Below are 19,036 nucleotides of genomic sequence, written 5' to 3'. Positions count from 1 at the left end.
TCATATCAGTGAATTAGAAAAAATCATAGAACCAACAAAAAAATGGACAAAGTACCTAAATAGACACTTTTTGAAAGAGGACACACAGAAGGTCAAGAGACATATGAAAACATGTTCAAAGTCATTAATCATCTGAGAGATGCAAATCAAAATGACAATGCGGTACCATCTCACACCTGTCAGAATGGCTATCATCAACAAATGACAAGTGCTGGTGAGGATGTGGAGAAAAAGGAACCCTCGTGCACTGCTGATGGGAATGCAGACTAGTACAACCACTTTGGAAAACAGTATGGATTTTCCTCAAAAAATTAAAAATGGAACTCCCATTTGACCCAGAAACCCCACTTCTAGGAATATATCCCAAGAAAATAGAAACACCAATCAGAAAGGATATATGCACGCCTATGTTCATAGCAGCACAATTTACAATAGCTAAGATTTGGAAACAGCCTAGGTGCCTATCAGCAGATGAGTGGATTAAAAAACTGGTACTATCTACACAATGGAATACTATGCTGCGATAAAGAAGGAATTCTTACCATTTGCAACAACATGGATGGAGCTGGAGAGTATTATACTATGTGAAATAAGCCAGGCAGAGAAAGATAGATATATTTATGGAATATAATGAACAACATAAACTGATAAACAAAAACAGATCCAGAGACGGAGAAGTATCAATCAGAACATCAAACCTCAGGGAAGGTAAGGAACAGCGGGAGTAAGGGGAGAGTGAAACCAAAGGACTTATATGCATGCATATAAGCCTAATCAATGGACACAGGTAACAGGGAGGTAAAGGCATAAATAGAGGAGTGGGGGGATGGGGGAATAAGGACACATATGTAATACCTTAATCAATAAAGAAAAAATTTTAAAAAGATTTAAAAAAGAATTAAAATGGCAATAAATAAGTACCTCTCCTATATAATAAAAGGGTAATATGCAAATTGACCTAATGGCAGAATAACCAGTACATCCACAGCCCCTTCCCTGGCCAGCCCCACCTCCGAGCAGGCACCCCCACCCCAATCGGGGGTGGGGCTGGCCAGTAAGCTGCCCGTGGCCCCTCACCCCAGCTAGCCCATCCCAGATGGCCCCCATCAGGGGCAGGCCGACTGGACCTCACCAGTGCATGATTTCATGCACCTCGCTCCAGTTAATAATAACCTTAAATGTAAATGAGTTAAATGATCCCATCAAAAGATATAGGGTAGCTGAATGGATAAGAAAATATGACCCAAATATATGCTGTCTACAAGTGACCCACCTCAAAACAAAATACACACAGGTTGAGAATGAAGGGATGGAAAAACATTGTCCATGAAATAGAAACAGAAAAAAAAAGCTGGGGTAGCAATACTCATATATGACTAAATAGACTTCAAAATAAAGGCCATTACAAGAGACAATAAAGGTCACTACATAATATTAAAGGGATTGATCCAACAAGAGGATATAACTCTGGTAAACATATATGCACCCAATATAGAAGCATCTAGAAATATTTTTTTTTAAATTCTAGAGGATTTTAACAGAGAGATTCACAGTAATACAGTCATAGTAGGGGACTTTAACATCCAGACTCCACTGGGTAGAACTTTCAGACAGAAAATTAACAAGGGAGCAAAGACTCTAAATGGCACACTGAATCAGATGGATTTTATTGACATGTGATAGGACATTTCACCCCAAAGCTGCAGTATATACATTCTTCTGAAATGCACGTGGATCATCCTCAAAGATAGACCACATGTTAGGACACAAAACAAGTCTCTACAAATTCAAGAAGGCTGAAATCATATCAAGCATCTTCTCAGATTACATGGCATAAAGTTAGAAATTAACTACAGTAAAAACATTCAAACACATGAAGGCTAAATATCAAGATATTAAACAATGAATAGGTTACCAATGAGATCAAAGAAGAAATCAAAAACTTTCTGGAAACAAATGAAAATGAACACGCAACAACCCAAAATCTCTGGGACATAGCAACAGCAGTCCTGAGAGGGAAGTTCATAGTACCACAGGCCTATCTCAAAAAGTAAGAAAAAATTTAATAAACTAACCCTACAACTAAAAGAGAACAAGAAAAGCTCATAGTAAATAGAAAATAGGAAATAATAAAGATCATAGTGGAAATAAATGACATAGAGACTAAAAACAAGAGATCAATGAAACCAAGAGCTGGTTCTTTGAAAAGATAAACAAGGTTAATGAACCTTTAGCCAGACTCATCAAGAAAAAAAGAGCCCTAGCTGGTTTGGCTCATTGGATAGAGCATTGGCCTGAGGACTGAAAGGTTCTGGGTTCAATTCTGGTCAAGGAAACATGTCCAGGTTGTGGGCTCAATCCCCAGTGGGGAGCATGCAAGAGGCAGCTGATCAATGATTCTCTCTTATCATTGATGTTTCTGTCTCACCTCCCTTCCTCTCTGAAATCAATTTTTTAAAAACATTTTTTTAAAGGAACAAAGAAAGAGGACCCACATAAACAAAATTAGAAATGAAAGAGGTGAAGTATCTAACAACTGACACCACAGAAATACAAAGGATTGTAAGAAAACACTATGAACAACTATATGCCAATAGGCTGGACAATGTGCATGACATCGACAAATTCCTAGAAAAATACAATCTTCCAAAATTGAATCATAAAGAATCAGAAAACCTGAATATACCAACAACTGATGAAACTGAAACATTAATTTTTTAAAAATCTCCCACCAAGCAAAAGCTCTGGTTCAGATGGCTTCAAATGAGAGTTTTATCAGACATTCAAGGAGCTAACACCTATACTCCTCAAACTATTCTCAAAAATCCAAGAGGAAGGAACACTTCAAAACTCTTTTTCTGAGGCCAGCATTATCCTAATTCCAAAACCAGATAAAGGCACTACAAAGAAAGAGAATTACAGGCCAATATCCTGATGAACATAGATATTAAATCCTTAACAAAATTTTAGCAAATTGGATCCAGCAATATATTATTAAAAAGATCATTTACCATGACCAAGTGGAATTTACTCTAGGGATGCAAGGCTAGTACAATATTCACAAATCAATAAACGTGATGCATCACATAAACAAATTGAAGGACATAAATCATATGATCATATCAATAGATGCATAAAAAGCATTAGACAAAATCCAACACCCATTTTTTATAAAAACTCTCCCCAAAGTGGGACTGGAGGGATCAGACCTCCCCATAATAAAGCCATATATGACAAACCTACAACAAACATCATACTCAATGGGCAAAAACAAAAACCATTTCCCCTAAGAACAGTAATAAGACAGGGATGTCCGCTTTCATTACTGTTATCCAACATAAAACTGAAAGTTCTAGCCACATGATCAGACAAGAAGAAAACATAAAAGACATCCAAATTGTAAAGGAGGAAGTAAAACTCATTATTCACAGATGACATTGTACATAGAAAACCCTAAAAATTCCACCAAGAAACTACTAGATTTGCTTGCTGACATGGCTCCATGGTTGAGCATCCACCTAGAAACCAAGAGGTCACTGGTCAGGGCACATGCCCGGGTGGCGGGTTGTGGGCTTGATCCCCAGTGGTGGGTGTGCAGGAGGCAGCCATTCAATGATTCTCACCATTGCTGTTTCTATCTCTCCCTCTCCTTCCTTTCTGAAATCAATAAAAAAAAAATAATTAAAAAAAAACTACTAGATTTAGTAAATGAATTTGGCAATGTAGCTAGATACAAAATCAATGCCCAGAAATCAAAGGCATTTTGATATACCAAAAATGAATTCTCAGAAAGAGAAACTAAAAAATCTCATTTACCATTACAACAACAAAAAATAAGATATGTAGGAATAAATTTAACCAAAGAGGTAAAAGATCTGTATTTGAAAAACTACAGGATGTTGAAAAAAGAGATAGAGAAAGATATAAACAAGTGGAAGAATATTCTGTGTTCATGGATTGGTAGAATTAACATCATTAACATGTCCATACTACCCAAAGCAATCTTGTATAGATTAATGTAATCCCTATTAAAATACCAATGGCTTATTTCACAGATCTAGAACAAACTCTCCAAAAATTCATATGGAATAAAAAAAGACCCCAAATACCCACAGCAATCATGAGAAAGAAGAAAAAAGCTGGAGGGATCATAATACCAGGTATCAAGCTATGTTCTCAAAGCAACTGTTCTCAAAACTGCCTGGTACTGGCACAAGAACAGACACATAGACTAATGCAACAGAACAGAGAACCCAGAAATTGACTCAACCCAATACGCTCATTAATATTTGACAAGGGAGGCAAGAGCATTCAATGGAGTCAAGACAGTCTCTTCAATAAATGGTGTTGGAAAAATTGGACCGATAAATGCAAAAAAAAAAAAAAAGGAAACTAGACCACCAACTTACACCATGCACAAAAATAAATTCAAAATGGATAAAGGACTTAAACATATGATGGGAAAGCATAAACATCCTAGAAGATAACATAGGCTTTAAAGTCTCAGACATTTCTCATAGCCATGTGTTTATTGAAACATCGCATAGAGCAAAGGAAACCAAGGAGAAAATAAACAAATGGGACTGCATCAAAATAAATAGCTTCTGCACAATAAAAGAAACCATAGACAAAATGAAAAGGGAGAATATATTTGGCAATGATAATCTAATAAAGGGTTAATATCCAAAATATATAAGGAACTCATGCAACTTAAAAGAAAGACAAACAGTCCAGTTTGTAAATGGGCAAAGGACCTAAATAGACTCTTCTTCAAAGTGGACATACAGAAGGCCAAGAGACAAATGAAAAAATGCTCCAACTCACTATCAGAAAGCTGCAAATTAAAATGACAATGAGGTATTACCTCACACCTGTTAGAATGGCCACCATCAACAAAGCAACAAATGACAAGTGCTGGGGAGGATGTGGAGAAAAGGGAACCCTAGTGCACTGCTGGTGGGAATGCAGGCTGGTACAGCCATTATAGAAAAACAGTTTGGAGTTTCTTCAAAAAAAAATTAAATATGAAACTGCCATTTGACCAATGATTCCACTTCTAGGAATATATCCTAAGAAACCTGTAACACCAATCAGAAAAAATATATGCACCCCTATGTTCATAGCAGCACAATTTACAGTAGCTAAGATCTGGAAACAGCCTAAGTGCCCATCAGTTGGTAAGGGGATAAAAGGCTGTGGTACATTTACACCATGGAATACTCTGCTGCAGTAAAAAAGAAGGATCTTTTACCCTTTGAGACAGCATGGAGGGACCCGGAGAGTATTAAACAAGCCAAAGAAGCCAGTGAGAGAAAGCAAGCATCATCACATGATCTCACGCATAGGTGGCATCTAATGAACAAAATGAACTGACAAACAAAATAGATCCAGAGACATAAAAACATGGAACAGGCTTGGAATCTCAGAGGGAAGCAGGAGTGGGTAGGTGGGGGGTTAACCAAAGCATATATATGCATAACCTATGGATACATAATCCATCCATTGTGTGGTGAAGGCCTGAGGGTGTGGGGGTGGCAGAGAGGTGGCAGGTGGAGAAGGGCAATGGGGGGGGGGGGGCATCTGTAATACTTTCAACATTAAAAAAAATTAAATACTTTATTGCCACAAACTCACATATATTTTTAAAGTTTCACTATAAAAATACTTTATTGCTAAAACATGCTAATCATTATCAGAGCCTTTGGTGAGTCATCTTTCTTGCTGGTAAAGGGCGTTGCCTCAAGGTGGTGGCTGCTGCCTAATCAGGGTGACGGTTGCTAAAAGGGAAGGTGGCTGAATTACCTTCTTCTAACTCCTGTTAATGTTGCTATGTCACCTCCTCCCACGCATCATGAAATGTTCTTGTGGCACCTAGAGTGGTGGGTCCTTCCAAAGGTTTTCAATTCACCTTGCCCAGACCCATCGGAAGAACCACTGTCTATGGCACCCATAGCGCTACACAATATCATTCCTAACTAAAAAGGCTTGGAGTGGACATCACTCCTGACCATGGCTGAGTGTTGTGTTAGCGGTCATGGCAGCAACACTAACCTCACATACAGCTCATCAGGGCTCTCGGGGGAGCAGGGGCATTGTCAGTGAGCAGTGCTATTCTGAAAGGAGTCTTTTTTTCTGAGAGCGGGTCTCAACAGGGCACTAAAAGATGAGCAAGCCGTGTGTAAACAGATGTGCTGTGCTGTTCCATTTACGGGCAGAGTAGATTCAGCATCATGCTTAAGAGCCCAGGACTTTAGAATGGAATGGGAGCACTGGCTTGGACTGCAAGTCACCAGCTGCACTAGCCTCTCACAAGAGAGTCGGCCTGTCCTCCGAAGCCAGGCACTGACTTCTCTCTGGTTATGAAGTCGTAGATGGATCTTGTCCCAAAAGGGCTCCTGAGTCTGCAATGCACTGTGTGTTTATTGATCATCTGAGCTCGGTCTTCTGGGTGACTGGCCGCATCTTCTGCATCAGCACTTGTTGCTCCCCGTGCACGTCTATGACATGCAGATGCCTTCTTTCCTTAAACCTCATGACTCAGCCTCTGCCCTTCCAGCGTTCCTTCCCAGCCTCCTCACCGCTCCCAGCGTCACAGACTTGAAGAGAGCAGGGCCTTGCTCTGGCTTAGGCTTTGGCCTAAGGGAATGTTGTGGCTGGTTTGGTCTTCTATCCAAACTTTCTCCCTATCAGCAATAAGGCAATTTCACTCTCTTATCATTCATATGTTCACTGGAGCAGCTCCTTTAATTCCCTTCAAGACTTTTCCTTTCATTCATGGCGTGGCTAAATGTTCGGTGCCAGAGGCCTAGCTTTCAGTCCACCGTGGCTTTCCACGCCTTCCTCACTAAGCTTCATCATTTCCAGCCCTTGCTTTAAAGCACATGTGTCAAACACAAGGCCCGCGGGCCAAATCCAGCCCGCCAGGCTTGCAATGTGGCCCGCACCACGCTGTCATCACTGCACTCCGCTGTCAGTTTATGACATTGTCAGTTTATGACTGTTCAGTAAACCATTCGGCCCGCGATTTAGGCTGGATTTTAGATTTTGGCCCCTTCTCTGATTGAGTTCGACACCCCTACTTTAAAGTAAGAGTTGGATTCCTGCCAAAACCGGTTTGGCTCAGCGGTGGAGCGTCGGTCTGCGGACTGAAAGATCCCGGGTTCAATTCTGGTCAAGGGCATGTACCTTGGTTGCGGGCACATCCCTGGTAGGGGGTGTGCAAGAGGTAGCTGGTCGATGTTTCTCGCTCATCGACGTTTCTAGCTCTCTATCCCTCTCCCTTCATCTCTGTAAAAAATCAATAAAATATAAAATAGATAAATAAATAAAGTGAGAGTCGGGCAACTCTTCCTTTCATTTGGACACTTAGAGTTCATTGTAGGGTATTAATTGACCCAATTTCAATATCACTGTTTCTCAGGAATAAGGAGGCCCAGGAGAGGGAGAGGAATGAGGGAATGCCAGTCTGTAGAGCACTCAGAACATGAACCTCATTTATCTGTTATGTTCACTGACTTGTATGAGTGTGGCTTGTGGTGCCCAAAGCAATTACAATAGTGACAGTAAAGATCACTGATCACAGGCCACCTCAGCAACTATAGTGATGATGATGATGATGATAATGACAATAACATAATTTGAAATATTGTGAAAATTACCGAAAGGTAGTTACAATTACCTTTCTGTGACACAGAGACAATACTGTAGGAAAAATGGTGCCAATAGATTTGCTACAAACCTTCAATTTGTGAAAAAATGCAATATCTGCAAAGCACAATACAGCCCAGGTATGCCTGTGTTAACTATGCGGTTAACTTTCCCCATTAAAAAAATGGAGTCCAGGAAAAATAAAAGCATCAGTGGGACGTTCCGCCAGCAGCTATCCGGTGAATCCGTGTCAGGCACTCTCCTACATGCATGTCATAGTATTTCATCTGATCCTTACAACATATTAACATAACATCCTCACGCCCATGTCACAGGCGAGGAAAGTGAGGCTCACAGCTAGCATTGGCTGATTCTTGGAAAGCCCCGGCCTGGCCAGAGGCCTTGGCACAGCCATGAGCCTGGAGCCCTTCACCTTCCTCCCGTCACTCCGCTCGGCGCCGGCGTTGTGGCCAGGGAGAGCCGGGTGCCAGCAGCCAGTGCAGCCACGAAAGTGCGTCCTCTCCCCGTCCCCCCAGATCATCTACCTGCGGCAGTTCAAGGACCTGCGGGCACTCAGCCTCTCCGGGAACCCCATCTCCCAGGCCGAGGACTACAAGATGTTCGTCTGGGCCTTCCTTCCCGACCTCGTGTACCTGGACTCTCGGCGGGTCGACGACCAGTTGGTAAGTGTCTCCTCTGGGCGCCCCAGCTCTGTGTGGCCGTCCGGGGGTCCCTGGTCTCCGGGAAGGGCCACGGAGGCAGAGAGCAGGGCAGGCCCCCCCCCCCCTCGCTCCTTTCCCGCCGCTGTCCCGGTCCTGGCAGGACCCTCATGGCCCACATGGGTCTTGCTCACGTGGCCAGGCTCCTTCCACGTCTGCCTGCAGCCCGCACGGCCACGCTGGGGACTCCTCTCTCTGTCTCCCATTTGGCTGCCTCTCTGTGATGGTGCCTGTGTGTTAGGTACGTCTGCGGAGCCTCTAGTCTTTTTTTTTTTTTTTTTTTTTTTTTTTTTTTTAATATATTTTATTGATTTTTTTACAGAGAGGAATGGAGAGAGAGAGAGTTAGAAACATTGATTAGCTGCCTCCTACACACACACCCTCCCCCCCACTGGGGATGTGCCCGCAACCAAGGTACATGCCCTTGACCGGAATTGAAACTGGGACCCTTCAGTCCACAGGCTGACGCTCTATCCACTGAGCCAAACTGGTTTCGGCTGAGCCAGTAGGGTCCTGATGCAGCGGGTTTCTGGGCGCTCCGTGGCACCGTCTCCCTGGCCTCTGATGAGGCGCTCCAGGAATGTCCCTCGTGTGGGTTACGCCCTCCTGGTGTAGTTGGGTCTTGACTGCTGTTGGCTCGTCCCTTGGTGGCGTTCGTGCTCGGGCCGCTGGCCTCCGTGTGTGAGCTGCGTGGGGGCTGACCTGGGAGGTGGAAGCCGCCCACCAGGGTCTGGTGCCTTGAGACCTCCCTTTGGTGCTGCTTGTGGAGCTAACTGGCTTCTGCTCTGACCGAATCCCACCCCCAGCGTGCTGGTCCTGGCCTCTTCGGAGGGCCTGGGCGCTGGTCAGTGTCAGGCACGCCAGGGCCCAGCTCTGCGCTGCCTGTTCAGAGCTACAAAGGGCCCCGTGGTTTGTGGCCGCCTCTGCTGGGCCTTTGCACCAATGTCGCTTCCCCAGCACCGAGCCCGGCACCTGGAGACCGTCCTCTGTGCCGGCTGCGGTCACAGGAAGAGCCTGGCGGCCGCGGGCTACAAGGGGCAGGCTCCCGGGGGACGGTCACCGTCAGGGCGGGTGGTGCTGGCAGGGTGATGCCGGTCATACTGGCACAGTGCTGGCCCGAGGCCACTCACACCGGCCTCTGGGCCACCCAGGCGGCCCCCACCAGCTGCCCTGGGGCCTCTGTGGTGGACGGCCTCAGGGAGTGACAGGAGGGGCCAGCAGAGTCACCAGCGCGGGAAGAGACCAGATTGGCCTCGAAGGGAGGGCTGTGCATGGGGGCAGTGGTGCTGGTAGCCTCCTGCCCCCAGTGCCACACAGCTCAGCCTCTCCCTCCTCCAGAGCCTTCCAGAGAGTCTGCCTCCAGGGTCAGGTGGCCTCCGGGTTCAGGTGGCCCCTGGGGGTCAGGCGGCCTCCGGTCCTGACTCCTGCAGGAACAATTTCACCATAGAGTCCAGGTGGAAGTGAGAGGACGATTATTAAAGCTTGGGACAGTGGGCGTGGAAGGGCCCCTGGAGACAGGATCAGGGGACAAGCCTGGGACAAGCAGGCACTGCCCATTGCTCCCCTGGGTGCTTGTCTTGTGGGCACCCTTAGAGCTCAGGGTAGAAGAAGCAAAGTACATGCCTGAGGAACGGGGACACAGGTTTGCTCAAAGAGAGCTCAGGCCGGCATCCTGTGTCCGTGGGTTTCGCTGTTTCCTGCAGGCGGGAATCTTAGGGGCGGTCTCGGGCGGATCTCAGCAGCCTGTCCGGGAGATCTCGGGTGTGTGTGTGTGTGTGTGTGTGCGCGCGCCCTCGCACTGATGTGTTGGTATGAGTGGACAGTGGATGGTTTCACCTCTGTCTCGGCTTGCTCTGGCTCTGAGAGTGTTTTGTTCTCTCTCTCCCTGACTAGGGTGATTTAAAGCACTGTTCTCGGTGTCTCTGGTGGGGAGGAAAGTCGTGTCATTTACCAGCTGGCTGTTCATTGCTCAGCTATTCCAGCGGCTTCTTCAGCCATTTGTCTGTTTCCCTGTTCCACCGGCCAGCGGATTTTCCTCAGCTCTTACTCACCTGCCTCAGGCCGTGAGGCGATGAGCCGCTGTCGCCCACAGCCTGCCGCACGCACGGGGCCTGGCTGGGCCGGGCTCTGTAACACCCCGTCCCCTCGCCCCGCAGAAGGCGCAGGCGGAGGCGAAGCACCAGTTCAGCATCGACGAGCTGAAGCACCGCGAGTACCTGATGCAGGCCCAGCAGGCGGAGGAGCAGGCCCGGCAGGCGGAGCTGGAGGAGCACCGGGTAGCTGCCCCTCCGAACGCTGGCCCCCGGGTGCCGGCCGAGCTCAGCGAGGCAGCAGGGCCCGGCCCGGGCACCTCGCTGTGATGGAAGCGTGTTTGCAGCAGCGGCCTCGCTCTGCTGAAGCAGTGGATTGTGCTCCCCCACCCCCACCCCCCACCCCGAGGTCTGGGCCTCGGCCCTGCCGTGCTCTGCCCACCCCCTGCCTCTGCACCGGCTCCACCTGCCCCCAGACCCCGCCTGCCTGCGCCTCCCTCCCGGGAACAGGCCCTCCGAGCGGCCTTGCCTTGGAGCCCCGGGTGGTTCCTCGGGCACCGGGAAGGCTCTGGTCCCAGTTCAGCACCTCCCTCAGCCTTCCTCCAGCCCCACTGCCGCCCCCACCCGCCAGTGCGGCCCCAGGCAGCCTCCGGGCGCCACCCTGCCAGCCTCCTCCCCGAGCAAGTGTCCACGGAGCCCAGGGCCCAGCGCCCACCGGTGCAGAATCAGTCCCTGCTCCCACTGTGCTCTGGGCCTCTGCCCGCAGGCTGCAGTAGGGAGCACTCACCCCTCCCTCTGCCCGCAGGCTGCAGTAGGGAGCACTCACCCCTCCTTCTGCCCACAGGCTGCAGTAGGGAGCACTCACCGCTCCCTCCCTCTGCCCGCAGGCTGCAGTAGAGAGCACTCACCCCTCCCTCCCTCTGCCCGCAGGCTGCCTTCGTGGAGCACCTGAACAGCTCCTTCCTCTTTGACAGCATGTACGCCGAGGATGTGGAGGGCAGCAAGCTGGCCGCCCTGCAAGGTGTGGGCGAGCTCCTCGAGGCATATCCTTCTCGTTTACGCTGCCCATCTGACAGAGATCGGCCCCAGGACACCAGCCTGCCCGGGCCATCCTTCCCACGCTGGGCCTCAGTTTCCCCGTCTCTCTCTGAGGCCCTGTGCCCAGGAGATGTCCTCAGCCGCGCGGAGGCGGTGGGCTCAGGGACTGAGCGGGCAGCAGGCCAGGTGCTTCCGGAGCCGGGAGCTCAGTGAGCGCCCGCTGGGCTGTCTGAGGCCTGCCCCCGCGTGCGGCTGGCCCCGCTGTGCTGTGCGCGCCCCACACGGCCTCGCCCCACACGGTCACACTTCCTGCCGGGAGCTCACCCAGAGTCGCTGTCCAGGTCACACGGCGGCTGGGGCAGGAGCCGGCGGGGTGTGGGCTGAGCAGAGGGGAAGAGCAGGGCTCCGGGTCCGACCGACCGGCTCTGCCGGGCCTGACACCTGCCAGCCGGCCGCCGGGCTGGCCTCCCGCCGCAGCACCTGCCGACCTCAGGCCTCCAGGGACCCCACGTACCTTCGCCTCGCCCTCTTGTGCAGGCGAGGCCCCCAGGCCCAGAGGCGGGGAGGAGCGGCCGGAGAAGGCCGGAGAAGCAGCCTGAGCCAGGACGTGAGCCTGGTCTCTGCGGCCAGCCCTGCCCCACCTCTGCAGTGCCCCTCAGAGGACAGACCCAGCAATGGCGCCGCCAGCCAACACAGCAGACAAAGCGCATGGCCCTCCGCTGCCCAGGGGTGTGGGGTCCGGGCTGGCATCTCCCCTCCGCTCTCAGCTCCGCCTCGGCCCCGCCTCCTCCCCTCCGTGTCCCCGGTCCCTCAGCCCAGGGGCGCCGCCCCAGTCACCCCCGGAGCCTGCAGCTGCCGGCTCTGCGAGGGCCCCACCGCCCCGGCGCCCGGAGCAGCCACAGCTTCCTTAACAGCCTCACCTACAGGGACAAGTTTGTCATCATCTGCCTGAACATCTTCGAGTATGGACTGACGCAGCAGGAGAAGCGCAGGGTGGAGCTCGACACCTTCAACGCCTGTGTCCAGGAGGCCGTGCAGGAGAACCGGGAGCAGGGCAAGCTCCGGATCGCCAGGTTCGAGGAGAAGCACCTGCTGGTAGGCTCACCCCTGCCCCCGCACCCCTGCCCCCACAGGGCAGTGGCCCTTCCCTCTGACGGCCTGAGCCCAGGCTCACTGAGCTGGCGGTGGGGCCGAGGCTCAGCCTTCCACCGGCACCACCAGCCACGGTGCGGCCAGGCCAGGGCCCGGCGAGCAGAGCCTGAGGTCAGAGCCAGCGCCGTCATTGCTGTGACGTGTGGTGTCACCAATACGGTGGTGACTGAAGCTGCATGGCTGTTGCCCAGCTGGGCTCGGCTGGGCTCCGCGGCAGCCTCAGCCGGGGTCTCCTCTCCGCCGGCCGCTCCGGGGCGTGTGTGCTCTCTGCTCTTAGGTGCGCGTGCGCATCACACAGGTGACAAGCGCTTGTATCTCTTTGTTTAATGAGCGCATGGGTGATTGTTTTATTTTACTTTTTTACCAGAGGCCTGGTGCATGAAATTCGTGCATGGAGGGGGGTGTCCCTCAGCCCAGCCTGCACCCTCTCCAATCTGGGACCCCTCAAGGGATGTCCAACTGCCCGTTTAGACCCGATCCCACCGGGGATCCCACCAGGATCAGACATCCCTGTCACAATCCAGGACTGTTGGCTCCCAACTGCTCGCCTGCCTGCCTTCCTGATTGCCCCTAGCCAGTCCCCTGCCAGCCTGATTGATTTCTAATTGCTCCCCTGCCAGCCTGTTTGCCCCCAACTTCCCTCCTCTGCTGGCCTGGTTACCCCTAACTGCCCTCCCCTGCAGGGTTGATCACCTCCAACTGCCCTCCCTTGCAGGCCTGGTCCCCCCAACTGCCCTCCCCTAGTGGCCATCTTGTGTCCACATGGGGGCAGGATCTTTGACCATATAGGGGCAGCTATCTTGATCTTGTGTGTTGGAGTGATGGTCAATCTGTATATTACTCTTTTATTAGATAGGATAGAGGCCTGGTGCATGGGTGGGGATCAGCTGGTTTTCCCTGAAGGGTGTCCTGGATCAGGGTGGGGTTCCCTTGGGGCGTGGGGTAGCCTGGGTGAGGGGCCTGTGGTGGTTTGTAGGCCGGCCACACCCCCTGGCAACCCAAGCGGAGGCCCTGGTATCTGGAATTATTTACCTTCTACAGTTGAAACTTTGTAGCTTGGCGCAGAGCCAAGCCTCCTGCTTGCTCCATGGCTGCCGCCATTTCAGTTTGGATTTGTTTACCTTCTATAATTGAAACTTTGTAGCCTTGAGTGAAGGCTTAGGCTGGCCACGGCAGGTGGAGATCTTGGCTTCCTCCATTGCCAGAGCCAACCTTAGCCTGTTCTCTCCAGCTCCGAGACTGCCACCATTTTTCTTGGGATTTACCTTCTGTATTTGAAACTTTGTATCCTTGAGTGGAGGCCTAGGCTGGCCAGGTGTGTGGAAAGCTTGGCTTCCCCTGTTGCCGGGGAAAACCAAGCCTCTCAACTGCTCTCTGTGGCTGCAGCCATCTTGGTTTGGTTAATTTGCATATTTGCTCTAATTGGTTAGTGGGCATGGTTGGGTGGGCATGGCTTGTGGGTGTAGCGGAGTGATGGTTATTTTGCATATTGCTCTTTTATTATCTAGGATCTATTTATTTATTTATTTATTTATTTTTACAGAGAGGAAGGGAGAGAGATAGAGAGTTAGAAACATCGATGAGAGAGAATCATCGATCAGCTGCCTCTTGCACACCCCCTACTGGAGATGTGCCCACAACCAAGGTACATGCCCTTGACCAGAATCGAACCTGGGACCTTTCAGTCTGTAGGCCGACGCTCTACACTGAGCCAAACCGGTTTCAACAGGATTTATTTATTTATTTATTTATTTATTTATTTAAATATTTTATTGTTGAAAGTATTGCATGTCTTCGTTTTTCCCACTTGCTCCCACCCCCAGGCCAGGCCCTCACCCCCCAACTGTCTGTGTCCGTTTGTTATGCTTATATGCGTGCATACAAGTCCTTTGGTTGATCTCTTACCCACCCTCTCCCTTGCCTTCCCTCTTAGGTTTTATTCATTTTTAAAACATATTTTTATTGATTTCAGAGGGGAAGGGAGAGGGAGAGAGAGAATGTTGAGAGAGAATCATTGATTGGCTGCCTCCTCCACGCACCTTACTGGGACCAAACCCACGCATGTACCTGACTGGGAATCAAACCATAACCTCCTGGTTCATAGGTCAATGCTTAACCACTAAGCCACGCTGACTGGGCAACATTTGCATTTCTTATTTGTGAACTATTGTCATAATACCGCTCCCTTACCCATTTTTCCATTTGGTGTTTCTCTTTCTCACTTTCTCTCTCTCTCCCCCCTTTCTTTCTTTCTTTGTTTTCATTTTCAATCCTAGAGGCCCGGTGCACAAAATTCATGTGGGGGGGGGGTGTGAGGGCAGATCCCCTTAGCCCAGCTTGCACCCTCTCCAATCCAGGACCCCTCAAGGGATGTCTAACTGCTGGTTTAGGCCTGAGGACATCCCTCTCATAACCCTGGACCGCTGGCTCCTAATCACTCACCTGCCTGCCTGCCTGGTTGCCCCTAAATGCCCTCCCTGCTGGCCAGGTCTCCCCTAACTGCCCCCTGCTGCTGGCCAGGTCACCACCAACTGCCCCCCCACTGGCCTGGTCACCCCTTACTGCCCCCTCTATTGGCCTGATCACCCCCATCTGCCCACCCCCTGCCAGCCTTGCCAGCCTAGGCGCCCCTAACTGCCCCCCACTGCCACCCTGGTCACTCCCAACTTTCCCCCTGCTGGCCTGGCCACCCCCAACTGCCCCCTGGCCAGCCTAGTTGCCCCATGAAGCCTGCTTGTTTAGTCATTTGGTCATCCCTCACCACCTCCCTCCCCCCCGCTAGCATGGTCGTAGGCAGCCATCTTGTGAGGGCATGAGAGTTAATTTGCATATTACCTCTTTATTAAATAGGATTACTCTGTAGGAGCACTTTATAGATTGGGAAATTAGTCATGTGTCAGTGAAATAAGTTGTTAGCACTTTCCCAATTTGCTGTTTATCTTGTTATTTTGTCTCTTGTGTATTTACATTCAGAATATTAAAATTTTTTATGTGATAGACTTTATCAGCCTTTTCTTCTGCTTATACTCAGAAAGGACTTTAAGATTATTTATTTAAAATCCCCCAATATTTTCTAGTACTTTTATAGCTTTAATTTTTACCTTTAAGTATTTGCTCTGTCCAGAATTCATTTATTTAATTTTTTTTACAATGAACTACCATACTTTATTATTTTTTATTTTTTTAAATAAATCTTTATTGTTCATATTATTATAAATGTTCCTCTTCCCCCCTCCCTCCATTGCTCCCCTCCACCAGGTTCCCACCCCACCCTCTGCCCTTTCCCCTCTCCCCATTGTCCTCATCCATTGGTGCACAGTTTATGTTCAGTCTCTTCCCACATCCCCCTGTGCCCTTTTCCCCAAGAATCATCAGTTCACTCCCCTTCCATACCTCTGATTCTATTACATTCAACAGTTAATATTGTTCATCAGATTTTTTTAATTTCCTTGGTTTTTAGATTCACTTGTTGATAGTTACGTATTTGTTGTTCATAATTTTTATCTTTATTTACTTTCTCTTCCGAAAGAACCCCCTTCAGCAATTCATATAATTCTGGTTTGGCGGTGATGAACTCCTTTTTTTATTAGTGTGGTTTTGAACTCTATATCCAGTCGCTTTTTGTCCTCCATTTCTTTCATTTGTGATCTATTTCGTTGTCTTGGCATTTTCACCGCTTCCCTGATGGGGCGGAGTTTCAGGGAGGAGCCTACAGGCTTGGCTTCTGTCAGCCACGCCCTATGTGGTTCCTGAGTCTCAGTAATCCCCAGGGTCCTTCAGCACTCACTGCAAGCACCTCTGAGAGAAAGGTGCCCTCGATTTTCGCCTGCTACTAAACAGTGTAGGCTCTCCCCCAATGAGCCCAGAACTGGGGTTCAGTTCAGTTGGAAGTGGAGTTGGAGGTGGCGTTCAGAGCAGTCTGGAGCCCCAGTCTCCTTCCCGCCAGGGCAATCCCGCGGCACAGCCAGCCGTCCCTTCTCTGCACGCAATGTGCGCACCTCCGGGACCTCCTTTCGCCGCTCCCCCGGGGTTCCGCCTTACAGCCCAGCTCCCTATGGATGAGCCTGGGTCCCCGGGGTCTGGCTGAGAACTGGGGTTCAGAGCAGTTGGGGCCTAGCACAGTCGGAGCTTTTATCTCCTTCCCCCTAGGGAACGCCAGCCAGGCACTCGGCCTCCCTCCTCTCCAGCTCCGTCCTCTCCGTGCGCCGCGTGTCTCCGTACCTTGGGCTTTTCTAGCTCCTCCACTCTTCCTTCTGGTTTTCTCCTTGCTTCTCGTTGTACAATTTCCAGTCAGTCGACTTTCCTGTAATTCTGGGTAATGTCCATTTTATATTTTAGTTGTATTTTATTGAAATTGTTGTGTGCGGCTGCGGCTAGTGTTTACCTGTGCAGCCATTTTGGATTCTCTGCCAGAATTTATTTTCATCTAACTCTTGAGATAGGCATTGAGCCTGACTTTTCTCCAGGTGGGGTAGCCAGGATTAGAAAGACACTCACCTCAAATCGCGTCCAGTTACTCTTCCTTTAAGCTAACACGAGTGTCAGCAGAGACAAGCTGCACGGGCGTGGCGGCTGGGGCCTGGGCCGGGCTGGTGAGCGGTGGTGCTCGGCGCTGGGCTCGGCCCCGTGGCACCTCCCGCCCCAGCACCGCCCTCTCCACGCCGCCGGCCTGCTCACTACTCACCCCCTGGCGCTGGGGTCCTGTGGGTCTGACGGGCCTCAGGCTGGAGAATGGTGATGGGGCCCAGCCATGGCAACATCCAGCAAGGCTCCACTCCTCGCCGCCCTCAGACTCCCACAGTGATGGGGCGCCCCTGCCCAGCCCGGGGCTTGGGAAGCAGGAGCTCTCTCCCCTCACGGGGGCGCCTGGAGCTTGGAGAATGGAAAGGAAGACTCGTTCGAGGTGACACTGCTGCTGAGTGACTCTGGGAGCCACTGCTCCTGCCGCCCGCCGGCCCCGTGCTGAGAGCCCGGCTCGGGGGTCGGCAGTGCTCACGGTGCTGGCAGCCCCCAGCCACGGGGACAGACAGCGCGCAGCTGCTGAGGCTCAGGTGCTGCCATGCGGCGTAGCTACCCCTGAGTGTGGGCAGTCCAAACCCAGGGTCCCATTCCCAACACAAAACCGACACCTTGCAGTTAGCTGTGACGCCGACCACAGGCTCTCGTTCCAGAGCCTGACGGCCATCCGCGACGAGTCGGACCTGGCCAGCATGGAGGCGAGGATTCTCGGAGTACAGCGAGGACATCACCGAGCTGGCCAACGTGCTCATGACGCTGGAGATGCAGCTGGTGGAGCAGCTGGAGGTGCGCGGCCGCGCCGATGAGGGAGGCCGGTGAACGGGGCTGGCGCTGCGCCGTGGAGTGCTGCCCGGGCGTCCTGCGTCAGCCTGTTGGCTTTTCATGCATTCACAGTCACACACACACACACACACACACACACTCACGTACACACACTCACACATACACTCACACACACACACTCATACACACACACACACCCCGCCCCCCATCCCCTACACTGCAGCGGCTCCCGCAGCAGCAGGGGGAGCTCATTCCTCTGAAGCCCCCCCCCCCCCCCACCTGGAGGAGCCAGAGCCTCGGGGGAGGGTTTTGATTAGACCAGGAGCTGCCCGTGTCGGAGCAAGCAGCCCCCTCGGGGTGAAACGAAGGCCCCTCGGCTCTCAGCCCGCGGCGTGGCCATCGGGCACCTGCGCGTCAGCACTGAGCTGGCCTGTGGAACCCCAGGGACAGGTGTCCACAGGCGGCTGCAAGTCTGAGGGCGGCGAGGAGTGGAGCCTCGGTGGATGCTGCCATGGCTGGGCCAAGAGATAGCCCTGATCAACGCTTCCATCCTGTCCCCTCCCCTCCCCTCCCCTCCCCTCCTTTCCTGTCCCCTCCCCTCCCGTCCCCTCCCCTCCCGTCCCCTCCTTTCCCCTCCCGTCCCCTCCCCTCCCGTCCCCTCCCCTCCGTCCCCTCCCCTTCCGTCCCCTCCCCTCCTGTCCCCTCCCGTCCCGTCCCCTCCCGTCCCGTTCCCTCCCGTCCCTCCCTTCCCCTCCCGTCCCCTCCTGTCCCGTTCCCTCCCCTCCCGTTCCCTCCCGTCCTCTCCTTTCCCCTCCCGTCCCCTCCCCTCCCGTCCCCTCCCCTCCCGTCCCCTCCCCCTCCTGTCCCCTCCCCTCCTGTCCCCTCCCGTCCCGTCCCCTCCCGTCCCCTCCCCTCCCGTCCCCTCCCTTCCCCTCCGTCCCCTCCTGTCCCCTCCCGTCCCGTCCCCTCCCGTCCCCTCCCCTCCCGTCCCCTCCCTTTCCCTCCCGTCCCCTCCTGTCCCGTTCCCTCCCCTCCCGTTCCCTCCCGTCCCCTCCCTTTCCCCTCCCGTCCCCTCCCCTCCCGTCCCCTCCTTTCCCCTCCCGTCCCCTCCCCTCCCTCCCTCCCCTCCCTTCCCCTCCCTCCCCTCCC

The 19,036-nt window shown here is 51.7% G+C and overlaps 2 protein-coding genes across 2 annotated transcripts in view; one reads left to right on the top strand and one right to left on the bottom strand.

The window, feature by feature from the left end:
* The window catches only part of SHMT1 (serine hydroxymethyltransferase 1), a 1,020,383-nt gene that overhangs the window by 704,038 nt on the left and 297,309 nt on the right, over nt 1-19,036 (bottom strand). The gene's annotated exons all lie outside the window — the stretch shown is intronic.
* DRC3 (dynein regulatory complex subunit 3) overlaps nt 1-19,036 on the top strand; it is a 58,595-nt gene that overhangs the window by 28,523 nt on the left and 11,036 nt on the right. Inside the window, 6 exon segments of the mRNA XM_084861610.1 lie at nt 8,184-8,330; nt 10,523-10,642; nt 11,327-11,445; nt 12,361-12,529; nt 17,758-17,814; nt 17,816-17,890. Coding sequence (XP_084717736.1) covers nt 8,184-8,330; nt 10,523-10,642; nt 11,327-11,445; nt 12,361-12,529; nt 17,758-17,814; nt 17,816-17,890 — 687 coding nt within the window.

The sequence above is a fragment of the Pipistrellus hanaki genome (genome assembly GCF_964339955.1).
Source record: "Pipistrellus hanaki genome assembly, chromosome: 16".
In the NCBI taxonomy this organism is placed as follows: Eukaryota; Metazoa; Chordata; class Mammalia; order Chiroptera; family Vespertilionidae; genus Pipistrellus; species Pipistrellus hanaki.
Note: the sequence above shows the minus strand (reverse complement) of the source record. Positions and strands in the feature narration are given on the sequence as shown.